This window comes from Epinephelus lanceolatus, chromosome 12, assembly GCF_041903045.1.
Source record: "Epinephelus lanceolatus isolate andai-2023 chromosome 12, ASM4190304v1, whole genome shotgun sequence".
NCBI classification, from domain to species: domain Eukaryota; kingdom Metazoa; phylum Chordata; class Actinopteri; order Perciformes; family Serranidae; genus Epinephelus; species Epinephelus lanceolatus.
This window is the reverse complement of record NC_135745.1, coordinates 2,708,267-2,732,695: the sequence shown is the minus strand read 5'-3', so window position 1 is coordinate 2,732,695 and position 24,429 is coordinate 2,708,267. Positions and strand designations below refer to the sequence as shown.

At 42.6% G+C, this 24,429-nt stretch overlaps 1 protein-coding gene across 1 annotated transcript in view; it reads right to left on the bottom strand.

Moving 5' to 3' along the window:
- The window catches only part of LOC117272017 (cadherin-6-like), a 334,683-nt gene that overhangs the window by 91,323 nt on the left and 218,931 nt on the right, over positions 1-24,429 (bottom strand). Inside the window, exon 6 of the mRNA XM_033650671.2 lies at positions 792-979. Within this exon, the coding sequence (XP_033506562.2) occupies positions 792-979 (188 nt within the window). The remainder of the gene's footprint in view (positions 1-791; positions 980-24,429) is intronic.

Below are 24,429 nucleotides of genomic sequence, written 5' to 3'. Positions count from 1 at the left end.
TGCTTAAAGTCGCTAAATGATGTCATCGCCTAATTTGCATAATTGTCCATATGCATGTAATTGTAATGGAAGCTGTAGGTGAAGAATAAGAACGATACATGCTTTCACGTCAAAGTCTCCAATAACATCAGAAAAAGTCGCTAGATTTGTCGCTAGTCGCTTTTTGAAAAAGAGTCGCTAAAGGGCTCTGAAAGGTTGCTAAATATAACGACACAGTTGCTAAGTTGGCATCACTGGTTTCTTAGACACCTGCCCTTGCTTCATGCTCTGCCGTCAACATGGGGGAGTTACAGTTGGGAGGAGTTTCTTTGCGCAGCCACTAAGTCTGTCTACCTTGCTCATGATGCCTTCAAGGAAAAATCGAAAGTATGTAAACTCCATAACTACTGAAAATAACCTGGGTTACATAAAGTTTTCCCAAAATATATATTGGGAGGGGGGGCGTCCCCCGTCCCCCCCCGTGATTTCCGCCTATGGTCTCAATTAAAGGTAAGCATCAGAAAAAAGAGATTTCATGATATTTACAAAGGATGCAGTTTGAACTCTGCATTTTATTCTGTGCTATTCTGTACACTGCTGCTAGAATTTAATCTGTTGCTATTCAATTCACTATCTTACATTTCATATTAAAGTGTATTTAATGCATCATTTAACTTATTCAGACTGTTATTGTGTTTCCTTCTAATTGTTCCTGTTTGTAAATCTGGCTTTCACATTAATGCAACACAAACTGTTTATAAATGTGATTAGTACTCTGACACTGTCCACAGTTTAGATATCTTCCCTCTCACCTTGCTGACGCTGATGACTCCCTCCTGGGTGTCTTTGTCAGTGGAGATGTCAAACATGTCCATGCCGTCTCCACTGACGATGGTGAAATACATCTCAGCGTTCTTGCCGACGTCTCTGTCTGTGGCTACAATTCTTCCAACTGAAGTCCCAGACTTGGAGGACTCTGGAACTCTGAATTGGTAAATACCTGAAAACACAGAAAATAAGACAATTAGTTGCTTGATATAAAACTGATGCTAGGTAATGCTGGGAGTTGAGTTGTTTTTTTTATTTTCTTTTTTTTCACACTTTGTTGCTGCTAGTATCCTCCATGTGTAAAATAACTTATATATTTAAGTTATTTTTTGTTAAGTTATTTTTAATGTATAGGACAGACAAGCATGAAGGCGGGGGGGGGGGGGGGGGGCACAGTCTGGAGACAAACCCGGCCGCTGCGGCAACAGCCTTGTACATGGGGCGCCTGCTCTACCACTAAGCCACCAATGCCCCATCCTGGTGTTCTTGAGATATCACATTCACAAGAATGAGATAGATGCAAAGTCACAGTGACCTTGACTTTTGACCTTTTGCCACTAAAATCTAATCACTTCATCTTTGAGCTCAAGTGGACATTTGGGCCAAATTTTAAAAAATTTCCTCACAGGAACGTGGATGCAGAGGCTTATAAAACCAACAATGTGCCAGGTATCAGCTAATCCTCCAATTTGGTTGGGAAAGCATCTGGACTGGGCCACTTCCCACACTGCATTACTTTTAGGGCCGTGCCAAATTTTCAAAGGTAAGTCCACAGATAGAACAACTTGTGAACTTTGTGAAAATGTGTAGCCCTCTCATTTATGTAAACTGAAGCAGCCCGTCAATGCAGTGGGTAAGCCAGTGCAAATGACTCAAAAACAAAAAGTTGAACTTTTGCTGTAAAGAAACATCACGTCATCCAGCAAGGTGCTGTGCTGGCCAGTCGAATACATGCAAGCATATATTCCCAGTAAATTACATTGTAACATGAATGCACAAAAGGTCATTTTTAGCTACAAAAAATGCTTCATCAAAATGTTATAAATGCATTTATTCATTATCCATAACCACTTATCCTCTTCAGGGTCACGGGGTGTTAGAGCCTAACCAAGCTGACATTGGGTAAGAGGCAGGGCACACTTTGGACAGATTGCCAGACTATCACACGGCTGACACACAGAGACAGACAAGCAGTCTCTCTCAAATTCAAACTTAGGGGCAATTAAAAGTCACAAATTGACCTAACCTGCATGTCTTTGGACTGTGGGAGGACCACAAGGGAGAGAGGGATGGAGAGCCCAGAGAAAAGTCACGCTAACATGGGAGGAACATGCAAATTCCACATAGAAGGGCTGGCTGGTTTGAACCTGGAGACCTTCTTGCTGTGAGGCAACAGTGCTTACCACTACACCGCCATGCTGCCCCCAGGTTGTAATAATTCTCAATAATTTATCACTTATAGGTCTGGGTCTGGAAGGATGGTATCTAGGTTTGGACCTCCGGGGATGGACACAGATGGCAAGTTAACATGGGGGACACATTATGGTCATTTTGCTAACAAGAGGGATGGTGCCACTCAAATTGCCTAGTGTGAATGCCATATAGCTGGGTCATGTCCAGTGATTCCATGATGGTGAAAAGCTGAGGTCTGCTTCTCAATGGATTCTTTAATCTATTAAAGTTAGAAAATTTCTCTAAATTTGTGAGATCTCAAAATCCAAAATAGCTACCATCGCTACCATATTATAATTATGATTCTGGCTATTGTGGTACAATATGTTGAAAGTAAATATTAACATCTGATAGTATATGTATGTGACAATAATCATATGTGTATAGTAATAGTGGAAGTATGACTAATGATAACAGCAGCAGCAGGAGGCATCAGGCAGGACCACGGCAGCAGCACAACCACACATGTCACACTATCCAGGCACCGCTGTGATGGAAGTTAACCTGCGAGACAGTGGAGCACAAAGGCTCCAGAGAAGAAGCCGAGTTAGTGACATGCAGTATGGCCGAGTTAGCAAGATGCAGTAACAGGACATGAGAGAGAGAGAGAGAGAGAGAGAGAGAGAGAAGGAGAGAAGGTGCCCGGTGTATTATAGGAGGTCCCCCGGCAGACTAGGCCTAAGTCAGCCTAACTAGGGGCTGGTACAAGGCAAGCCTGAGCCGGCCCTAACTATAAGCTTTATCAAAGAGGAAAGTCTTAAGTCTAGTCTTAAATGTGGAGATGGTGTCTGCCTCCCGGACCGCAACAGGAAGATGATTCCACAGGAGAGGAGCCTGATAGCTGAAGGCTCTAGCTCCTGATCCACTTTTGGAAGACTTTAGGGACCATGATTAACCCTGCATTCTCAGAGCGCAGTGTTCTAGTGGGATAATATGGCACTATGAGCTCTCTAAGATATGATGGAGCCTGACCATTTAGAGCTTTATAAGTTAACAGTAGGATTTTAAATTCAATTCTGGATTTTACAGGGAGCCAGTGCAGAGAAGCTAAAACAGGAGAAATATGATCTCGTTTCTTAGTTCCTGTTAGTACACGTGCCGCTGCATTCTGAATTACCTGGAGAGTTTTTAAAAACTTATTAGAGCTACCTGATAATAGGGAGTTACAGTAATCCAGTCTAGAGGTAACAAAAGCATGGACCAATTTTTCTGCATCTTTTTGGGTCAGGGTAGACCTAATTTTCACAATATTACGCAGATGAAAAAATGCAGTCTGTGAGGTTTGTTTTAAATGAGAATTAAAAGACAAATCTTGATCGAATATTACTCAAGGTTTCTTATGGTAGTGCTAGAGGCCAGAGCAATGCCATCTAGAGAAACTATGTCATCAGATACAGAGTCTCTGAGCTGTTTGGGGCCAAGAACAATAACTTCAGTTTTGTCTGAATTTAACATAAGGAAATTGGTGCTCATCCAGGTTTTTATGTCTTAAAGGCAGTTATGAAGTTTAGTTAATTGATTAGTTTCTTTTGGCTTCATCGATAAATACAACTGTGTATCATCCGCATAACAATGGAAATTTACAGTGATTTCTAATGATGTTACCCAAAAGGAAGCATATACAGTATAGAGTAAATAGGATTGGTCCGAGCACAGAACCTGAACCTGAACTCCAAAACAAACTTCAGTATGTAAGGATGATTCATCATGAACATGAACAAACTGAAAACGATCAGATAAATAAGATTTAAACCAGCTTAGTGCAGAACCTTTAATGCCAATTACATGTTCCAGTCTCTGTAGCTGAATTTGATGGTCAATTGTGTCAAACGCCGCACTAAGATCTAATAAAACAAGTACAGAGACAAGTCCTTTGTCTGAAGCAATCAGAAGGTCATTTGTAATTTTAACTAGTGCTGTCTCAGTGCTTTGATGCACTCTAAATCCTGACTGTAATTCCTCAAATAAATTATTATCATGGAGAAAATCACACAGCTGGTCTGCGACTACTTTCTCAAGGATCTTTGAAAGAAAGGGAAGATTAGATATTGGTCTATAGTTGGCTAACACCTCTTGGGTCTAGGGTGGGCTTTTTTAGGAGAAGTTTAATTACAGCTACCTTAAAATACTGTGGTACATAGCCTGTTAATAAGGACATATTGATCATATCTAATATATGAGTGTTAACTAAAGGTTAGACTTCCTTAAGTAGCCTAGTTGGGATGGGGTCTAAGAGACACGTTGATGATTTAGATGAAGAAATCACTGCAGTCAATTCTTGAAGAGAAATCGGGGAGAAGCAATCCAAATATATATTAGGTCTTACAGCTGTGTTTGAGGGCAGATAGGTACTATCTGAGGACAGGAGGTCATGAATTTTGCCTCTAATAGTTAGAATTTTGTCATTAAAAAGCTCATAAAATCATTACTGCTAAGGGCTAAAGGAATACAAGGCTCAATAGAGCTTTGACTCTCAGTCAGCCTGGCTACAGTGCTGAAAAGAAACCTGGGGTTGTTCTTATTTTCTTCTATCAAAGCTGAGTAATAGTTTGCTCTGGCATTGCGGAGGCCCCTCTTGTTTAATCCCAGATTAAACAAGATTCTTCCAGTTTGGTTAATCGCCAATTCCTTTCAAATTTTCATGATATTTGTTTTAACTTACGGGTTTGCAAGTTATACCAAGGAGCGAACTTTCTTTGCTTTGTTAACTCCTTTTTAAGAGGTGCTACGGAGTCGAGTGTTGTTCGCAGCGAGCCTACGCCAGATACGATCCTGCTCTGCGTACTTGCTGTCTTTTCTGCCTTTATCGTAGTTACATTTTTGCCTTTGTTTTGCCTTCTCCAGGTTGTTGCTGACAATCTTCCTGAACTCTGATATCTGGTCAGCAGTGGTATATGCAAGAGTGTCAGGGTTACTGAAGTGTGGCCTCAGCTCATCATCCAAGGGCCCTTTCAGAGGATGCCTGAGGTTGAGATCTGCAGGGGTGACTCCCGTCGACTCATGTACTGCTGAGTATAGTAGTCCACAAACAAGATAGAGGTTGCCATTGCAGCTTCAAGGGAATGGTCCCATAAGGTCGACTCCTAACATTTCCCAGGGTCCATTCACCACGGTCTGTTGGAGCTTCCCAGGAGGTTTCCGGGTCTCTGGTTTGTAGAGCTGACAAACATGGCAACACTGCACGTATTCTCTCACATCCAGGCTCATCTTCGGCCAGTATATGAGGGCTTGTAGCCTCTTGTATGTCTTACATCTCCCCAGATGCCCAGATAGAGGACCATCATGGTAATGGTGGAGAAGCTGTTTACGGAGTGAAAATGGAATGTATATTTGATAGAGCGTCTTGTGAGGGAACTGTACCACCCGGTACACCTTGTCCTCTAATACGGTGAACTTGGTGGTTGGATTTTCACGTACCTCCCATGCTTCCATGATCCTGTCGTACAAAGACTGGATGATAGAGTCATCCTTTTGAGCCTTCCAGATGTCCTCGTCTGTGACTTGGAGATCTTTGGAGGTGTTCCTCTTGGAACAAAGCACAGCAGCACAAGTGACAAGTGGGTACTGGGGTGCTCCTATGGGAGCTCTGGACAGAGCATCTGGGACAGCATTATATTTTCCTTTACGGTATTCAACCATAAAGGAAAACTCCTGGAGGCGAAGAGCCCACCGAATGAGGCGAGTGCTGGGTTTTTGAGTCCTGAAGACCCAAACAAGGGATGAATGGTCCTTCATTCATCCACCAAATGCCTGCCCTCCAGGTAATACCTCCACTTCTCCAGGGCCCAGACGACTGCGAGGCATTCTTGCTCTGTTGTGGAGTAGTTCCGCTCTGCCTGATTTAAAGTGCGGCTGGCGAAGGCCAGAACTTGCTCAGTTCCCAGACCAGTTTGTTGAGCGAGCACAGCCCCCAAGCCAACGTCACTGGCATCAGTGTAAACGATGAATGGGAGGTTGAAGTCTGGATGGCCCAGTGCCGGTGGGGAGACAAGATGTTCTTTCAGGGCCTCAAAAGCTTCCTGACACTGGGGAGTCCATAAGAACTTTATTAACTTCATTCTGCTGGCGCTGTAAGGGAAGCCATGCCCCCAAATCCTGTCCCAGGTGGAAACTAAACACTGCTGGTCTTCCCAAACCCCCTCAGCAACCAGATGCTAGGCCGTACCATGATCCCGACAGACAAGGTACACTGAGTGCACTCACTCACTCAGGTGACCTGGGAACATCAATTTGTGAAACCTTTTACTTTACCATCTGAAAAGTCTCCTCCCCTTCAGTTAATGGTACCACTGAACATTGGTCCGTGGAGGGGAATTGGCCTCCTTGACTCTGGTTCATCTTACACCTTGATAAACGAGAATGTATGGACAGGAGTGAAAGGAGAGCATGATGTATTGCAACCGTGGACAAGAGGTTTCCTGTACCTAGCGGATGGGGAACCACGACAACCTTTAGGTGGGAGTGAAATGAAGCTCACCTTGCAGTCCCAGTCAGGAAAACCTGAACTGGAGTATTCTTTTTTTTCCTTCTATTTTGTTTTTTGGGCACTGGAGATGAACTGTGAATTAATCCTGCATGAACTCTGAATGCTCCACAACGGTGGAGAATTTCTGAATACACTGGATGTGCAATGAAATATTGTGTTTGTGTGTTTCCTATGATCATATTGTGTTCTTGTTTCATGCTGGGTTATTTATTTATTTATTCAATGTTGAGGGTGCATATTTTGAGTGTGTGTCCTGGTGTGTGTGTTTGACTGAAACAAACAAACAAACAAAAACAATCCTAAATGTCAGGAGGGATACCTGACTGGCAACCCTTAAAAAACAATCTCTCAAGTCAAACTGTCACAGTGTGAAGAATCAGCAGATTAAGATGAAGAGTAATGGTCCATTAGTTAAATATCTAATCATTGTAGACATGTAAATAGCTTAAATACTTTGTTAAATACTTTTGATGAACAAATTGATGGACTTATGTATACCAGTGTATTCCAACAAACAGGTTTATCATTCAGTTCAGCTGAATTCATTTAGACATTAGTTGGGTCATCTCCAGTGACTCTGTGACTATGGAGAGTGAAGGTTTTCTCAGTAACCACAAATGTAAAATGTTTTTTTTTACCTCTGATATGACCTCTGTTAACTTACTTACTCAGGTTAACTCGTATTGCAGCAGTGCCTGGATAGTGTGACGTGTGTGGTTGTGCTGCTGCCGTGGTCCTGCCAGGTGCCTCCTGCTGCTGCTGTTATCATTAGTCATACTTCTACTGTTATTATACACATATGATTATTGTCACACATGTATACTATCAGATATTAATATATTATTGTTAATTATAATATTATTACTTTCATTAATGTTGTTGTAAGCTACTGCCATTACCGTCTATCCTGCATCTCTCTCTGTCTCTGTCTCTGTCTCTGTCTCTCTCTCTCTCTCTCTCTGTCTCATTGTGTCATACGGTTTACTGTTAATTTATTATGTTGATCTGTTCTGTACGACATCTATTGCTCGTCTGTCCGTGCTGGAAGAGGGATCCCTCCTCAGTTGCTCTTCCTGAGGTTTCTACCGTTTTTTTTCCCCCGTTAAAGGGGTTTTTGGGGGGAGTTTTTCCTTATCTGCTGAGAGGGTACAAAGGACAGAGGGATGTTGTATGCTGTAAAGCCCTGTGAGGCAAATTGTGATTTGTGATATTGGGCTTTATAAATAAAATTGATTGAATTGATTGATTGACTTAATGTTTTAGTGTTTACAAGTTAACTCAGTATGTGCAGATCTTTCATTAGAGCCTAAAGCATGGTATACACTTTGCAAGTTTAGGCTGTCCCAGACAAAAGATTACCAGCATATCTTTGGTCATGGCTCTAAAACAGTGGTCCTACATCGCACAGGTCTTGCAATCAAAGACTGCCTGTGATAAAATTTTGACAGTGTCAGAAATTTGAGATGACCATCTCACAGTGTGACTGCTGTTATGACCTATGTCTACTAACCAACCAATAGAAATGCAGCATAAAATGATGCACTGGCATTAAACCCAAACATACAGATGAATAGCAGCTTGCCATGGAGGCAAAACGTGCTAAAAGAAATGTGTGGGATTCCAGCAGAGAGGAAAACCTTGTGGAATTGTGGCAGCAGAAGCCTTGCCAGAGGATGATGTCCCCTGCGCTTTTTCAGGAGGCAGTTTTGGTCCCCTGCACTTTTTACCATCCAAAAACAATGTTACGCGCTAATAAACTGAGACACAACGAGCACTAGGACCACACGGAAAACAGCCGCTCAAACTGAAGCCTGTTTCCCTTTAGAGCAGAGGTCTTCAACAGGGGATTCGCGACCGAGTTACTGCAGAGGGGTCGTGACATTTTTGGTTGATTAGACAATTTTTTTATATTTTTTTCCCCAATTTTTTTTCCACAAATTATAATGTCTTTAAATACACATTAACATTAATCCAACATATTGTAGCAAATGGATAAATGGAGGTAGAAGATGTTATCTTTTAGTCAGAAATGCACACATTCAGCTACACACAGAAGCTCTCTCAAATTGGGCACCGGTTCACTCACAGCCCCCTATCGCTGCTCTGCCAATCATGCGTCCGCATGTTACATGCTGGCTCTGTCAGGTTCCCCGTGATTGGCCAAGAACCTATTCAGTCTCCAGTAGTGTTATCAAAAGATACTAAAACTTAGTATCGATTTAGATATCAACTTGCACGGGTATCAATACTGAAAGTGCCATCCTTTGATCTGCCGGTTCGCACAAATATCAGCCGACTCTGACCATATTATACAGGCACCGCTGCAGACAGGCAGCTTCTCACCTCACAGCAGCAGCCTGGACCTGGGGTACGTCCCAAGTCCTTAATTTTATACTTCTAACTCCTAACTCCTTACTTGAACTGGAAGTCGTTCGATGTCCGTTATCTTTAAGGCCGTCTCATGTTAGCGTTAGCGTTAGGAGTTAGGAGGGATCTGTTAGGTGCGATGAGTAAGGTAACACAAGAGGTTCCTAACAGGAAGTCTTTTTCAGCTTGAGGCCCTGACGTATAAATACCCACCCCCTACATCTGGCTCATTTGAACGAGATGGCGGAGAAACAGCGCAAGTGTACCCGTTACATGCATTCTTTGCAATGAAACGCTGTAATTCACATGCCTACGTGACTACAAAGAGTAACGTTAATGATATTTCGTGCAAGACTGTCATGTTGTAATTAAGTTTATTTCATTCACAACCCATTGCGTTGTTCAGCGGACTGTCGGTGATGTATGGCTGTTAAATGTGCAGCTGCTCATGTCCAGAACCACACGTGTTGATATAACACCACGCACACACACACACACACACACACACACACACACTCTCTTTCTGTCTCAATGTGTCATACGGATTACTGTTAATTTATTATGCTGATCTGTTCTGTACGACATCTATTGCACGTCTGTCCGTCCTGGAAGAGGGATCCCTCCTCAGCTGCTCTTCCTGAGGTTTCTACCGTTTTTTTTCCCCCATTAAAGTTTTTTTTTGGGGGGAGTTTTTCGTTATCCGCTGTGAGGGTCCTAAGGACAGAGGGATGTCATATGCTGTAAAGCCCTGTGAGGCAAATTGTGATTTGCGATATTGGGCTTTATAAATAAAATTGAATTGATTGAGGTAGACTGACGGTCTGATATGTCTTATTCACTCAGCAGCTGACTTGTTGAACGAGTGGATTTAATAATAGTGATAATAATGATGATGATAATAATAATGATAATGATGCTCATCACAGTGACAGTGGCAGGGCTTACAGACCGTTCTTTAATTGCGACAAACTTCGGCAAATGACTCAATGACAATGGTAATACATGCAAAAGTGTGTGACCAAAGTCATGACGGCGGGAGGTGGGGGTTACGGCTTTGATCAGCGAATATAATGTGACTTGGGATGTAAGCCAAGCGCTGGCTCTCGTTATGCAGTAGATCCAGCTGTGACGCCGTCATCAGAAAAGGACGTCACTTTACGTGAGTAAGTCCGTCTCATGTCTCTTAAAGGGAAATTTCAGTGTATTTCAACCAGTCTCCAACTTCCTAAATTTGTTTCAAGTGACTAGTGACAAGTGACATTCCACGCTTTGGAAAGCAGAGCTAAATGGTAAACAAACATGGCACCACACCAGTAAGGTAAGACAACATGTTTACATGTCATTTTCTATATGTTCTATGACATTTATGAGGATATGAGATACAGATATGAGGTGGTCTTTGTGGAAAAAAAGCTTGTTTAGTGGACTAACTTTGCACTTGAAGGTTGCCCGTTCACTTACGTTTTAACAGGTCTGACGCTACTATGCACCCCGGTTGTATCTAGGCTAACGGCTAACATGCTAACTATTATTTTTATGTCACTAGTTACTTGAAACCAGGGGTGGAAGTAACGAATTACAAATACTCACGTTACTGTAATTAAGTAGATTTTTTGGGTACTTGTACTTTTTGTATTTTTTTCAAGTGTGTAATTTTACTCATACTTGAGTACAATTTACACCATGTAATCTACTTCTCTACTTTTAAAATCACAAGTCGCTACTGAGTATGCCCACAATTTGAATTAATTCAATTCAATTCAAACCTTTCATCTGCATCTTTGTAGCCAGTAAGGCTGTCCAATCGTGACCGCGCCAATTAATCTATGACGTAAGGAAAGGACAGCTCCGCTGCAGCAGGCACAGATGTCTGGCGGTAACATACCTACACAGCGGAGTAGAGACTAATTTATGGACTGAAGAGTTGGAGACAAAGAAGCCAAGGGTGAGTGTCCATGCACTCCGCGCAAATCCCGTGAACTCCGCGTCGCAACATAACGGCTTACCGGCGACAGAGAAGTCCGACTCCAGGTCCAGTAATTTCCTCTTTCTTTGGTGTCATGACTGCCCAGTAGTACCTGGACAACCGAGCCGTGGCGGCACACTGTATGTGGCATGTCAGAGGAAAAACGAGCCGTTCACATCTTTGTGGCAGGTAACGGCCCACAAACCTCACCACACTTTAGGGACTGTTCTTTACTTATGAAGGGACTGTCAGGGGAGGAGGGTGGCTGGTTGATTTTTATTTTTTTTATTTATTTTATTTTGATCCCCCCTATGTTAATCACTTATTGATGCTGTTTTTGAAGTATGAATAAGTCAATAAGTAATTTATTCCATTGAAATATCATTGATGTATTATAGAAAAGTGATTTATCTTTTTATAAATGACAAAAGGCACATCTGCCTCATTTTTGCTGTGGTATCCTGATACTACTCAGAACCGTGATACTTTCACTGGTATCGTACCGTGGGTCCCAATTTTGGTACCATGACAACACTAGATGTCACAACCATTCCATTCCATTCGGAGTTCCCCCATTTTTGGGAGTGGGGGAACTTTTGTTGTGTTTCCTGATCCTCTATGGTACACAAATACAGTATAGCCTAGTATAATCACATATCGGAACAACGGGACGTCAGACCAATGGACTGTCGGACCAATGACATGGAGCCAGCTAATGTTACTCAACATGGAGGTAACGTTACAGCAGAGAGATTGCTGAGCAAAATACACAACGATCACTTACCATCTCTGCTCGTTTTGTGATGCCGACAGATGCTCTCTTTCAAGAAAAGTGTTTGAACCATTCCTGAGCTTCTGTGCTCCATCCTTTCACTGTAGTCCTCTGGTAAAAAATGGTTGGAGCAAACAAACATTTTCCGGACCATTTCCACAGGTGTGTTGGGGTCGATGTCCAGCACAAATAGCCATTCTTTCATCCTGTCCGTATTTTTGGTATGTACTACGTGAAACTTCACTCTGCTCCATGGCTTCGGCTTGTTACTGCAACCTTTTACAATACATGTATAAACCATGATTTACAACAACACTCCAGCTGCATCCAGCTGACGATACCGCAAATGCAAGGCTGCAAGCAACGGCACTGTTTCAGGTGCGCACTGTGTCACTCCGCCCAGTGGTTTACTCAAGAAAGTAGTTCCGAGTATTTGCTTCATGTGTCGTAATGTTACTTAATTATACATTATTATTTCATAGCGTGGTGAATGTGTAAGCTACAAGTTGTCCACAAGAGCATTTTGGAGTCATTTGATGGTGTATTTGATTAGTTTTGAGGGAGAGAGGGACCTGTACCGTTCACCTCCATTTCAGTGGGCAGCTCTGCCCCACTGATCTCAGAACAGCAGGCACTGACAATTAAAGGTAATGTACCTACTCATATGACTATAGGGATTACGACAATAGGCGAATTTGCCAAAATGTCAAACTATCCCCTTAAGGGACTTGGGACGTACCCCTGGACGCACACACATGCGACGTGACGTGAACATGGCAAGTACAAACAATAAAGCTCCCATTTAAACATCTAAATCAGGCCTATTCTCTCTCATTCACCGCTATTATGGTTTATGATTGCTTTTGCGGGGCTAACAGCACACTGTTAAAGACAAACTAAAATGAAAGATGCTGGTAGAGAGATAGTGTGTTTGTTGATAGATATTGTTAATGTCACTTATTATGCTTCTGTGCATTGATAGCTCTTTTTTTATTCTGTTTCTGCATTATGTTGTGGAGGGCCATGCATGAATATCTGTCTGTCTGTCGGTATCAAGTTTGATATTTTAGTATTGTGACAACACTAGCAATAATAGGCCATCACTCACTTTTGTTTTCACATTTATGTTTAAAATAGAAACGTCAATTTGAATAGCTTTCATGCTTGATTAGCATGCAATTGACAGACAGTGTTGATATTGGCGTTGGTATCAGCTGACAAGATATGTTTATAAATGGCAGTGGGAAGGCCACCCTACTCACTGTACCTTGCACATGTTTAAAATAAAAACATGAATATATGAACCTGTGTATTATCTGAATAGCTTAGTGTTGAATGCATAATAACAAGGTATGTTTATACATGGTACTAGGTCCAGTTTAATATAAAACACAATTTAATATACAATATATATAGTAGGGGGTCCCTGCTCCATCATACTGTTAATTTTACACATTTTGCTTTATTGCACAATCTTTATTGTTTCCATGCAACATTTCTTGATTTCTTAATTTGATGGTCTGAACTGTACCTGTAATTACCTGAACCTGTGAAATTTCTGTCTATGACAACTTTGTATTTAAAAAGCCTCTAGGCTGTAGTTTTATACATATTTTGAACTTCATATTGCTTTGAGGTGTAGGGCAGATAATCAATAATTCAAGCTTAATTTTAACTCGAAATTACACTGAGGGACACCCCTTATTTCCAGTATTGTCAAGTTATGTCAGTTGTGTCCCCCCCACCTCTGAAATCAAAGTTTTGTCCCTGGTGACCCTCTATGTTGAGCTTCACAGTTTGAGAAGTAATAATTCGTGCAGCATCCTTGTGCATTCAGTATTGGAAACTATTGCATTGTACATCGTAGCCTGGGATTCACAAGGTGCTGTCATCGTACAGTCTACATACATCAAACTCGATGTCGTACCAAGGATTACTGGATCCATGTTGCACAGTGTAGCTGCACTAAACTTATAAAATTGCTATAAAAAAACTGCTTATTTAAGATATTCTAACTTATTTATTTTACTCTATCCTACTCAAAAATGTCAAAAATAAGTTGTCAACTGACTAAAACATGTTAATGAAACAAACATATTTTTAATGCTGAAAACATCTTTATTTTAAGCGTTATCCACTAGGGCTGTCAAAATTGCTCAAAAATGATGTTCGACTATTCCTTCTAAAAATAACTCATAGGTTCGAACCATTCGAATTTTTTTTTCACATTATGTCCACAAGAGGGCAAACTAATACAAGGAAACATACTTGTACATTTACATACCTACACGTTAAAACACATAAAACAATTATCTATAACATTACGTTATAAACGACTGCGGACCTCTTGCTCGCCCCCCCTCTCTGACCCATCAGGCCACACCGCCCGCAGAAACGCTGCGAATAGCCTCGAAGCGAAGCCAGTTTCCTTTCAGCGCCCATGTTGTGCCGCGCCACGCAGCTCCGTGGCCAGCTCGCGCCCTGCCCTGTTTCGACGTCTGGTCTATGTGTGCGCTGCGCTTTGCAGCACTTCCGCGGGCGGTGTGGCCTATGCAGTACATTCAGTGCAGCGGCCCAGGCCAATGCCCACTCGCAAAGAGGACAGCTGCGGTGGTGTTTTTTTTTTTCTCCACAATCGAATATCAATTTTCACATTCGAAGGTTCTTTTTTTTTCAAATTCGAATTTAAATTCGAATTCAGAATATTCATTGACAGCCCTATTATCCACTAACCCCAAGAATCATTTTTCAGAGTGAATGTCTGATTGTATCAATAATCCACTACCTTGTCATTTGCTCCTTCCGGCCTTTAATCCTGGGAGGGGGGTTTGGCTCACATAATCCCTCTCAAGGTTTCATTATTTTCCTTTTCCTTTGGGGTTGTGGGGGGATTTTTTCTGTTGTCACTTGGGCAGGTGTTTGTCTGTCTTGTCTAATGTGGTCCTGTGAGGTCCCTTTAGAATGTTACTATGATTAAGAGTTGCACAAATATGCCCGACTACTACAAAAGCTGGAGCATCACCACCTGGGTCAGTGGGTAGCGACTAATATTGATCAAACTCTATTAATCCATCCTTTCATGTAGTGTGAGTCAGTATTGGAGCAGGTAAAGCAGGTCATCAAAAATAGATGCACCACATAAACCAAAACAAGACATCGAGAAAGGTTGTCTCCCCTTGAAAAAAATCTTATGACAGCATAAATGCTGAATAAAGGAACAACACCTTTCTGTTGTCTTAGAACTTCAGACAGGTAGACAACAAGAACAAAAGAAGCATTCTTGGTCCAAAAAAAAAAAAAAAAAGTAGTGCAAATGCTGATGGAAGCCAGGCGCTGGAACAATGTCTCCGCCAGACTGCTGACTATCATTAAAAAAAGCGTTTTAATGTATTTTTGTGAGTGTGATGTATCCCATTGTTCTCTGGAATAAACGCTAACACTGTGTTTTGCCATCAGTTTGTTATGGCAGTTTGAGATGGCCGTTGCTGAGAGTTTTCCTCCTCACTGTGAAACAAACACAGCCTCCTTGTTCTGTATGAAAAACCATGCTTGTTTGAGTCACTGAATGGAGTGCAAGCACACAAACATGTTTAAATGAATGCAAATGAGATGTCACTCTGCTCTATGAACTGGAGGCACTTCCATATCTGGACGCTTTCCTTTACTCATGATGTGTGTGTGTGTGTGTGTGTGTGTGTGTGTGTAAACACTTCATCTCTGAGATCTAGTGGTGTGTATTACTTGAGTGTGTAATTATATGCTGCTGTGACACAGGAGGTGTCATCCACTCTGGCAGCTAGACAGTACTCAACCTGCCACTGTTTTGGTATACATATATCTAAGTGTGTGTGTATCCACAGAGAGAGTGTGAGATAAAGGATGGACTGATGTGTATACACACTACACAAATTATCACAGTACTACAGCTGCAGCTGCCGTCACCCGCTTATCATTATACTACCCATATGACATATCTGTATGGACATATGTTTCTCTGTATTAGGCCAGCTGTCCAGCTGTGAAGTGAACTCAACCGTGAACTCATGTTTCAGATCTGAAACCCAACTAAACCAATGAACAACCACTGACATACCGAATAGCCATATTAGACCAAACCAAATCAAATCATATTACTGTTAACTATACTTTGTTGTTGGTACCAAACAAAACTCACCACAACAAACTGGCCAAGCATCTTTTTTCATTGTTCCCAATGAGAAGACAGCATATATGGCCCCGTGAGGTGCTGCCCCCACCATCATTTCATAGTGTTCTTCCTTTTTTGTGCGGCTGCTCTGAGAACTATTAGTTGAAAATCCCTGAATTTTTCAGAAAGGTGCTGGTGTCGTCACTGCCGTTGTGTATCCCAAGCTATATGATATTTCAGTCAGAAACTACCACAACACAAAAAAACCCATTGGTGGTAGCAGATCCGCCGGACACTGAGTGTTGCTACTAAGTGATGTGCATTTTTCACTGTAGGCATTATAAGCATGTTATATAATTCAATTAATATAATTCTGTAGGCAGCCCTCTGTTAATGTAGCATGATGTTAGCTACCTAGATGACGTTGATTTTAAGATTTTGATGTCATAAAATCCATATGAACAATAATAATAATAATACATTTTATTTGTAATGCACTTTTCATCCTTGGATCTCAAAGTGCTACAGGTTAAAAGCATAATATAAAAACATATGAAAAAACACTATAATTAGCTCAAATTAACAGTCAAAGGCCTTTTTGAATAAAAAAGGTTTTCAGGCCTTCTTTAAAAGAGTCCAGGCTCTGTACAGCCCTCAGCTGGAGAGGGAGGTTGTTCCACAAACGTGGTGCGGCCGAGCAAAAGGCTCGGTCTCCCATGGTGCAGAGCTTGGTGCTGGGGACTCGGAGGAGTAGGCTGCCTGCAGATCTGAGGGTACGGGTGGAGGATTGTGGAGTGATTAGTTCTTGTAGGTAGGGGGGTGCGTGTCCATTGATGCATTTGTGGGTGAGCAGCAGGATTTTATAATAGATCTGGGATGAGACAGGGAGCCAGTGCAGTGAGTGTAGAATGGGGGTTATGTGCTCATGTTTAAGGACTCTCATCAGGACCCTGGCAGCGCTGTTCTGGATGTATTGCAGCTTCTGGATGTTCTTGCCAGGAATCCTGATGAAGGGTCCATTGCAGTAGTCCAATCTCGAGGAGATAAAGGCATGGACTAGCTTCTCTGTATCTGGGAGGGTTAAAGTGGGGCGGAATCTGGAGATGTTGCGAAGATGGCAGAATGAGGTCTTGCACAGGTGTTTTATACGGTCTTTGAAGGTCAAGTGGGGGTCAAACCGAACCCCCAGATTTGTAACTGAGGAGGGGAGAGGGATGAGCTGGCTGTCGAAGGTAAGTTGGGATATGGGTGAAGACTGAACCTGGTGTGGGGTGCCAATGAGAAGTGCCTCTGTTTTATTGCTGTTCAGTTGGAGAAAGTTATTGTTCATCCATGCCTTTATCTCCTTGAGACAGGTGATGAAGGATGACAGGGCTGCAGAGGGGTTTGGGGCAATTTTGATGTAGAGTTGTGTGTCATCAGCATAACAATGGAAGGACATCCCATGTCTGCTGATGACGCGACTGAGTGGGAGCATGTAAGTGTTGAAAAGGAGAGGGCCAAGAACTGACCCCTGCGGAACACCACAGATGACAGGGAGCAGCCTGGACTTGCATCCTCCCAGCGAGAAATATTCCTTCCTGTCTAAGAGGTAGGACTGAAACCACTGCAGTGCACGGTCAGACAGTCCAACGGTGTTCTGAAGGCACTCCAGGAGAATGGTATGGTCCACACTGTCAAATGTTGCTGTCAGGTCCAAGAGAATGAGGAGTGATGGAGATCCTGCATCAGCTGCCATCAATAGGTCATTCGTCACCCTGAGCAAAGCTGTTTCGGTGCTGTGGGCTGAGCGAAAGCCTGACTGAAATTTTTCAAACAGGTTATGTTTGAGGTGGTCCTGAAGCTGGGAGGCAACTGCCTTCTCTAGTACCTTGGACAGAAAAGCGAGGTTTGAAATAGGCCTGTAGTTTGCGAGACCCTCTGGGTCCAGGGTGGGTTTCTTGAGGGGGCGGATGACTGCAACTCTGAGAGCAGGTGGGACGCAACCAGTTTGTAGGGAAAGGTTTACAGCCTGGGTGATGATTGGACTGAGGATGGGGATGTATGATTTGAGCAGAGTGGTTGGAATGGGATCTAAGGTGCAGGTGGACGGTTTCATTCCTCTGAGGGTTTCCTCGATGTGGCTCTGCTGAACCTCAGAGAATCATCGGAGGGATGGCAACCTCCCCGTTGAGGGGTTGGAGGCAGAAGCAAACAGAGAGGGGGAGCTGGGCATTAGAGAGCGGATGTTGTGGACTTTGGATCTGAAGAAGTCAATGAAGTTGTTGCATCACTCATCTGTAGTTTCAGTGGGGGGAAGATGATTGTGGCTTCAGAAGATGGTTTATTGTAGAGAAAAGCTTCTTAGAGTTGCCAGTGTTATTACTGATTAGGTTGGAGTAGAATTGTGACCGAGGGTCTTGGGGTAGGCTCTCTGATGTTCACAAAAGGCCAGTTTGTGAACAATGAGCCCAGTGTGTCTGAGTTGACGTTCCAGGGCACGGCCAGCCGTTTTAATTTTACGCAGTTCCTGTGTGAACCAGGGGGCAGAGCGTTCAAAGCTGACCTCACGGGTCTTGACAGGGGCATGAAGGTCAAGATCATTGCACAGGGATGTATTATGGGCCTACTTTACACTACATGGCTCAAGTGACCCAATTCCGATTTTTTCCTCTCAAGTGGCACAGATCGGATCTGTAACATGAATGTGTAAACAGGAAAAAAACGCATGATATCGGATATTGTCAGATCAGATTCAGGCCTCCTTCATATGTGGAACTATATTGGATATGAATCAGATATCTGGCAATAGGTCTGTAATCTAAACAGGCAGATCGGATATTTCCTGGCAATCCACGTCGTACGTCATGGATAATGTGACGACAACGCATTTTGATGACGTACTCATGAGCGAAGGAAAGGAAGGAAAGCCAAATAAATCGCACGTTAATCAAAAACTATGAACCAAAAAAAGCACAATCTATCCCGAGTGAGACAAACTGCTTGTACCCCGTCTCCAGTGTACCAGCAGAGAACCTGCAGAACCGAATTAGCGAAAAACACACCAGGCTACACAGCCTCTCTACCTGAGCAGCTGAAGCTGCGGCTCGCACCCTCGACACACAGACACACAGACGGTGCTTCTGCATCCCAGCCAAACGTGTGCGCAACTGTGAGAAATAATTATGTGAGGTGTATGCTGCTTTTCTATCTTTTTTTTTTGTTTTTCTTTCTTTCTGTCAGCGACATACACTCCTAACACAGGACGGGTTGTTTTTATTGACTGAGTTGATTATTAAGCCATAGTGATGCGCGGATCGGCTCTGATAGCACCCGAATCAGCATGTACCTATCAATCATCCAGCCGCACCTGTCTGCAGCTGCACGGACATTTCCACCGCTCTGTGTAGGCTAAGTTACCTTTTAAATTATGTGGAGCAGCGCCAGCTTTCCAGGTGATTTATTCTTTAACGATTAACTTCAAATATTTAAAGTTAATCCTTAAAATTGCTTTCAGTAATGTAAACATTTCCATGCGTGCAGTAATGTCACTGTAGCAAATACCGTGGGTCATTTACACTGTGGTCAAGAGTGCTGGACCGCAAGTGTCGCACAAAAAAATGGAAGCTGGCTGCGTTCTGTTTTGCCTCCGTGTCTCTGTGAAAAATAAGGTGAATAGAACACGTAAACAGCAGTCGGATAAAAATCGGATATAGGCAACAAATCGGAATTGGGCATCAAGACATGGTAGTGTAAAGGCAGCCATAGTGCTCCATAGTGTGTCAAATACAGGGAGCTGTGGATTCCCTTTGTATTTTGACTTCGGTATTGTTTTTGTGTGAAGTTGTGATGAGGCGCTTCCCTGGACCCTGCTACCACTTTGATTTTAAAGCCAATATTGGCTGATACTAATGATGTACTGATATTATCAGCATGTTGGGCGATTCCGTGCATCCCTAGTCTGCACCATGGCCGTAGCCAGCTATGAGGTCACCGAGGTCCGGACCTTGGTAAAAATTTCAAAGAGAAAAATATAGAAGAAGCTCCAAACAGCATGGTAAATATATTAACACACCGGACAGCTTTTATTTTTAAATCAGCCAGATATAAAATGCCTCCATGCTCTAGTGTGCTCATCTGTGTGTGTGTGTGTGTGTGTGCACGTGTGTGTGTGTGTGTGTGTGTGTGTGTGCCAAACTCCGCGGTGAGCGATACAGAGAGCAGAGGAGAATTGTAAACGTGCGACCATGTAGAGACAGAAATGACATGCCCTGGTGTAAATAAGATAAATAACATAAGGCTATTTAGTTTGTTTAATAAAAGGACAAGGTATTGACCTGTTCTATAGGCCTGGATATGAAGCGTCCGTAGCGCCAAATAATATAACGGTAGTTTCTAAAGAGCTAAGACGGAAAAAAATTTAAAAAATCAGCAGCGGCGGTCATATAGTTGTATATAGAGGAAACACTGGCCCTCCAGAGGCAGATCAGTAAGTTAGTCATTTTCTTTTGATTACTGAAATGTTTAACCACTAATCCTTAGCTGTACTGTAAGTGTAACCCTTCACCATTAACATACCACTAGTGTTTTTATCAGTAAAAATAGAACATTTTTCACACATAAAAAGCACAAAGATGTTGAAATCTAGGCATTTTCTGCCATCATATCTTGGCTCTCAGAATTCACCAGATTGATGCCTTTAAATCAAGTATACAAATTTTTCCCCCAGGGGAGCATGCACCGAGACCCCTCTAGAGGGTTATTCATTTGTTGTTGTTGCATTACTCTTGCTAGCCTAGAATTTGATAATAATTACATGCAATAATTCAAACCCTTCATTCAAAATTATCTTCAAGCATTATAATGTAATGTAATCAATAAGGTCTAATTGACCTTCTCCAGTCTCTCTTGATGGGATATTTAAAAATAGCGGGTTTGTGCATTTAGTCCTTCTCAGACAAGCGCAGGGGTTTTGTCTTGCCGCAGCCCACAGGAACCATGCTCTGTGATGCTTTATTTTTCTCCAAGTTGGGATTAGAATATATGCAGTTCACATAGTCAGGTCGAAATAATATATATGTTTAAACACTTGAAGATGCACTCAATACTAAAAGTGTATGTCATCCAAGAGAGACAATAAAAACTAATGGAATGGTCAAAGTTGTCATATTGAAATGTTAGGTGTGTTGATGGATTCATGTCATCAACTCTTGCATTGAGTAACATTACATGTAGACAGTCCACCTAAAAATTTGCCAGAAGTCAGCCTAGTGAATTACATTATTTTTTTTCTCAGACTACAGCTGCTACCAGAGGCAGCTGTATTTTATAGTTATAGTTTATTAATATAAGTAAAACTTGTCACGGTGTGAACAGTGGCTACGTAAGTTTCAAAACCAGAGTGACTAAGTAACGGTTCCACTGGTACCATCCACAACTTTTCATAGTGGAAACAGAAAAAACATACACCCAACTAAACCGAACCGAATTGTACTGCTTGGTGGAAATGGGGCTTAACATACCATACCAAAGTCAAGCCAAGCCAAACTAAACCAAGTAAAACTAATAAACTAAACAAACTGAGCCACACCAAACCAATCAAGCCAAACCAAGCCAAACCAAGCAAAACTAAGCCATGCCAAGTCAAACCAAACAACTACAAGAACAAACACACCAACCAAAAATGAGTACACCAAATTTAGTAGATAAAAAAATATGGCTATCCTGAATATGTATTAAATTAATAAAATCTCTATTTAAATAGCTGGCATTTACAACTAAACCAATAAAGTATAATAAACAATCTAGGGATGCACAATAAAAATGAGTTGACCAATGGCCCTATAGAACTTAACCAGTGGCTTCAAATGTTATTGTCTCTAAAAGTTACAGCCTGTGTGACACTGTTCCTTACCCATGTGTCAATCAAAGAGAAATTAAAATGACTGCCTTTTGGTGCTCAGTGGGCAGCACATTTAAACACCGCAAACCTATATGTCTAGATTGAACCAATGTAACCACAAAAAAGCAATTTTACTTTACTATTCCAGGACTTGGGTAGTATATTTATGTACCTATCTCCCAGCAAAATACTAAAACAAACAAGTGGAAGCCTGGTGAAACCCTGAAGAGCCCAGAGATAAAGAGAGGAGAAGCAGATTTCATCTCTACTCACTTTTCTTTCTGGCTGGTTTGAGATTGTATTGCCTCTTGGCTCTGACACCGACAGCACTGATTGGAGTCCTGGTGTTAAGTGAAATGAATTGACATGTGTGGATCACAGTGTATGTTTGACTGTGTGTTCTACTTTTATGAGAAGCAATTTCTGACCTTTTGAGTGAAGGATAGGGTTTGGGGTTGTTGGGATTCACAGGACCACAGATGATTTGTCATTTGTTAAAATCTAAACTGGACATGTCAAGGCTTTTCTTCTCTGCATGCTCTTCAGACAAAGAGAGCTATTTCTCACCTCAGTGACACCAGTCATCATGTCAGTGACATGTGACTCTTTCTCTCTTGCTCCTGAGCTGTTGACCAGCTCACACCACCTCTTCGTCCTGAGCTGTGGACCAACCCAGAGGTGCTCTCTTTCCTCCTGGGCCTAGACAGGCCGCCTCTTTCTCCTGGGCTGCCAACAAGCTCAGACTTTTGATCTTGGCCCCCGAACAGGGGCGGAAATCCCGGGGGGGACAGGGGAGACATGACTCCCCCTTCAGTAAAGCTGTACCCCCCTAGAATCATTTGAGAAACAATTAATAATTTTTGAACAATGCAGTAGTATTTATTGAAAGCACAATGTAAGCGGTGGTCATTATAATCGCGCAATAATGTGCTATTTAAATCTTAAAAGATTTAGTCCCCCCCTCCCATTCCTAGTAGTGTTATATCCCACACTCTTTCCAACGGGCGGGGCTGCTTGGCAGCAGTAGCAGCGTGTGGCTGGAACCGCTGCCCACATCGCGCATCGCAGGGTAAGATGTTCACTCACACAGACACAGTTTAACTTAGGCTACACATGTTACAACACATCCCATTTACTGTTACAACAAACCCCAGGCCCAGGCTGATAATATAAACTGTCAACTGTCAACTGCAACATTTCTCCTGCATTGTTCAAAAGCCTACTCAATTACAAGTGCTGCTAAGCTAAAAGCTAATGATTAAGCTCAGAGTTTAATGATAGTCAGAGAGGACAGGAGAGAAAGAAGAGGGAGAGGACAGGACAAGAGCAGTCAGTGGCGGAGCAATGGGTACCTGTCTGTAGGCTCTCCACCTGTCAGTGAGACAAACATGAATGACGTGCAGTCTAACTGACAAGGAGCGGTCATTACGCGCGACTATTATGCACGGTTGTGGCGGAGCGGCTCATATGGGTACTTGTCTGTAGGCTCTCCACCTGTCAGTGAGACAAACATGAAAGACGTGCAGACGAGGAGCGGTCATTACGCGCGACTATTACGCACGGTTGTGACGGAGCGTAGCTAATGGGTACCTGTCTGAGGCTCTCCTCCTGACAGTGAGACAAACATCAAAGAAGTGCAGACGAGGAGCGGTCATTACGTTGGAATTATTCTCTAAAATTTTACTGTTTATTGTCCCCCCCAACTATGAAATTGCATTTTCGCCCCTGCCCCCGAACCATCAAAGAGAGGGGGCAATTGCTCACAGACTCTCTTAATGTGAACCAGAGAAGTTAGAGGTGCAAGCACAAGGTTTGCAACTAACTTTCCAGCAACAAGGAGAACCAAGCTGAGTTAGCACTCCAGCGTATAACTGCACGGACCCCGAGCGACTGGCTTCCTCAGATCTGCACCTTTGGAACAAGGACGCAACAAAGACCGCATCTGGAACCACCGCTCTTTCCAGCCTTCCTTGGCCGGCTAACAAAAGCAGCACACCACAAATCAACTCTTTCTTCCATCCATTCAAAGGTTGGTAATGTAGCAACTGGGCATAGCTTTGTCACAGCTTTACAGGCTAAGCAAGACTGTTTAACTTGTTTTATGTGATTTAATGCTGTCATTGAGTCATTGTTGTGATTGTTTGCAGTTAGGTCATTGGTTAGTTGGCTTCGCCAAAGCTAAGTGTTTAGTTTGCTAATGCTGTTCTCAGACAGAGTCCTGCATGCAACTAAACATCCTCTGCACTAATTCAGAGCCTTTGCAACACATATCACAGTCTCATAGACTCATTTACAAATAGGCTTTCAACAGAGCTACACCCAAACAGGAAACTCAAAGTTCTCACCTCTCTTACTTTGTCTTTGTCCTGACCACATGGTCAGACAAGACTTCCCCCGATCTGAAGCCGGCTTTGATTCGGCCATCTTGTAGTTCTCTATTGTGAGCCATTTTGTTTTGTAGGCCAAACGGCCCTTTGTTTCACACACCCGCCTTTGTCTTTCTCTCTCTCGGACGCACACACACACACACACACACACGCACACACACACA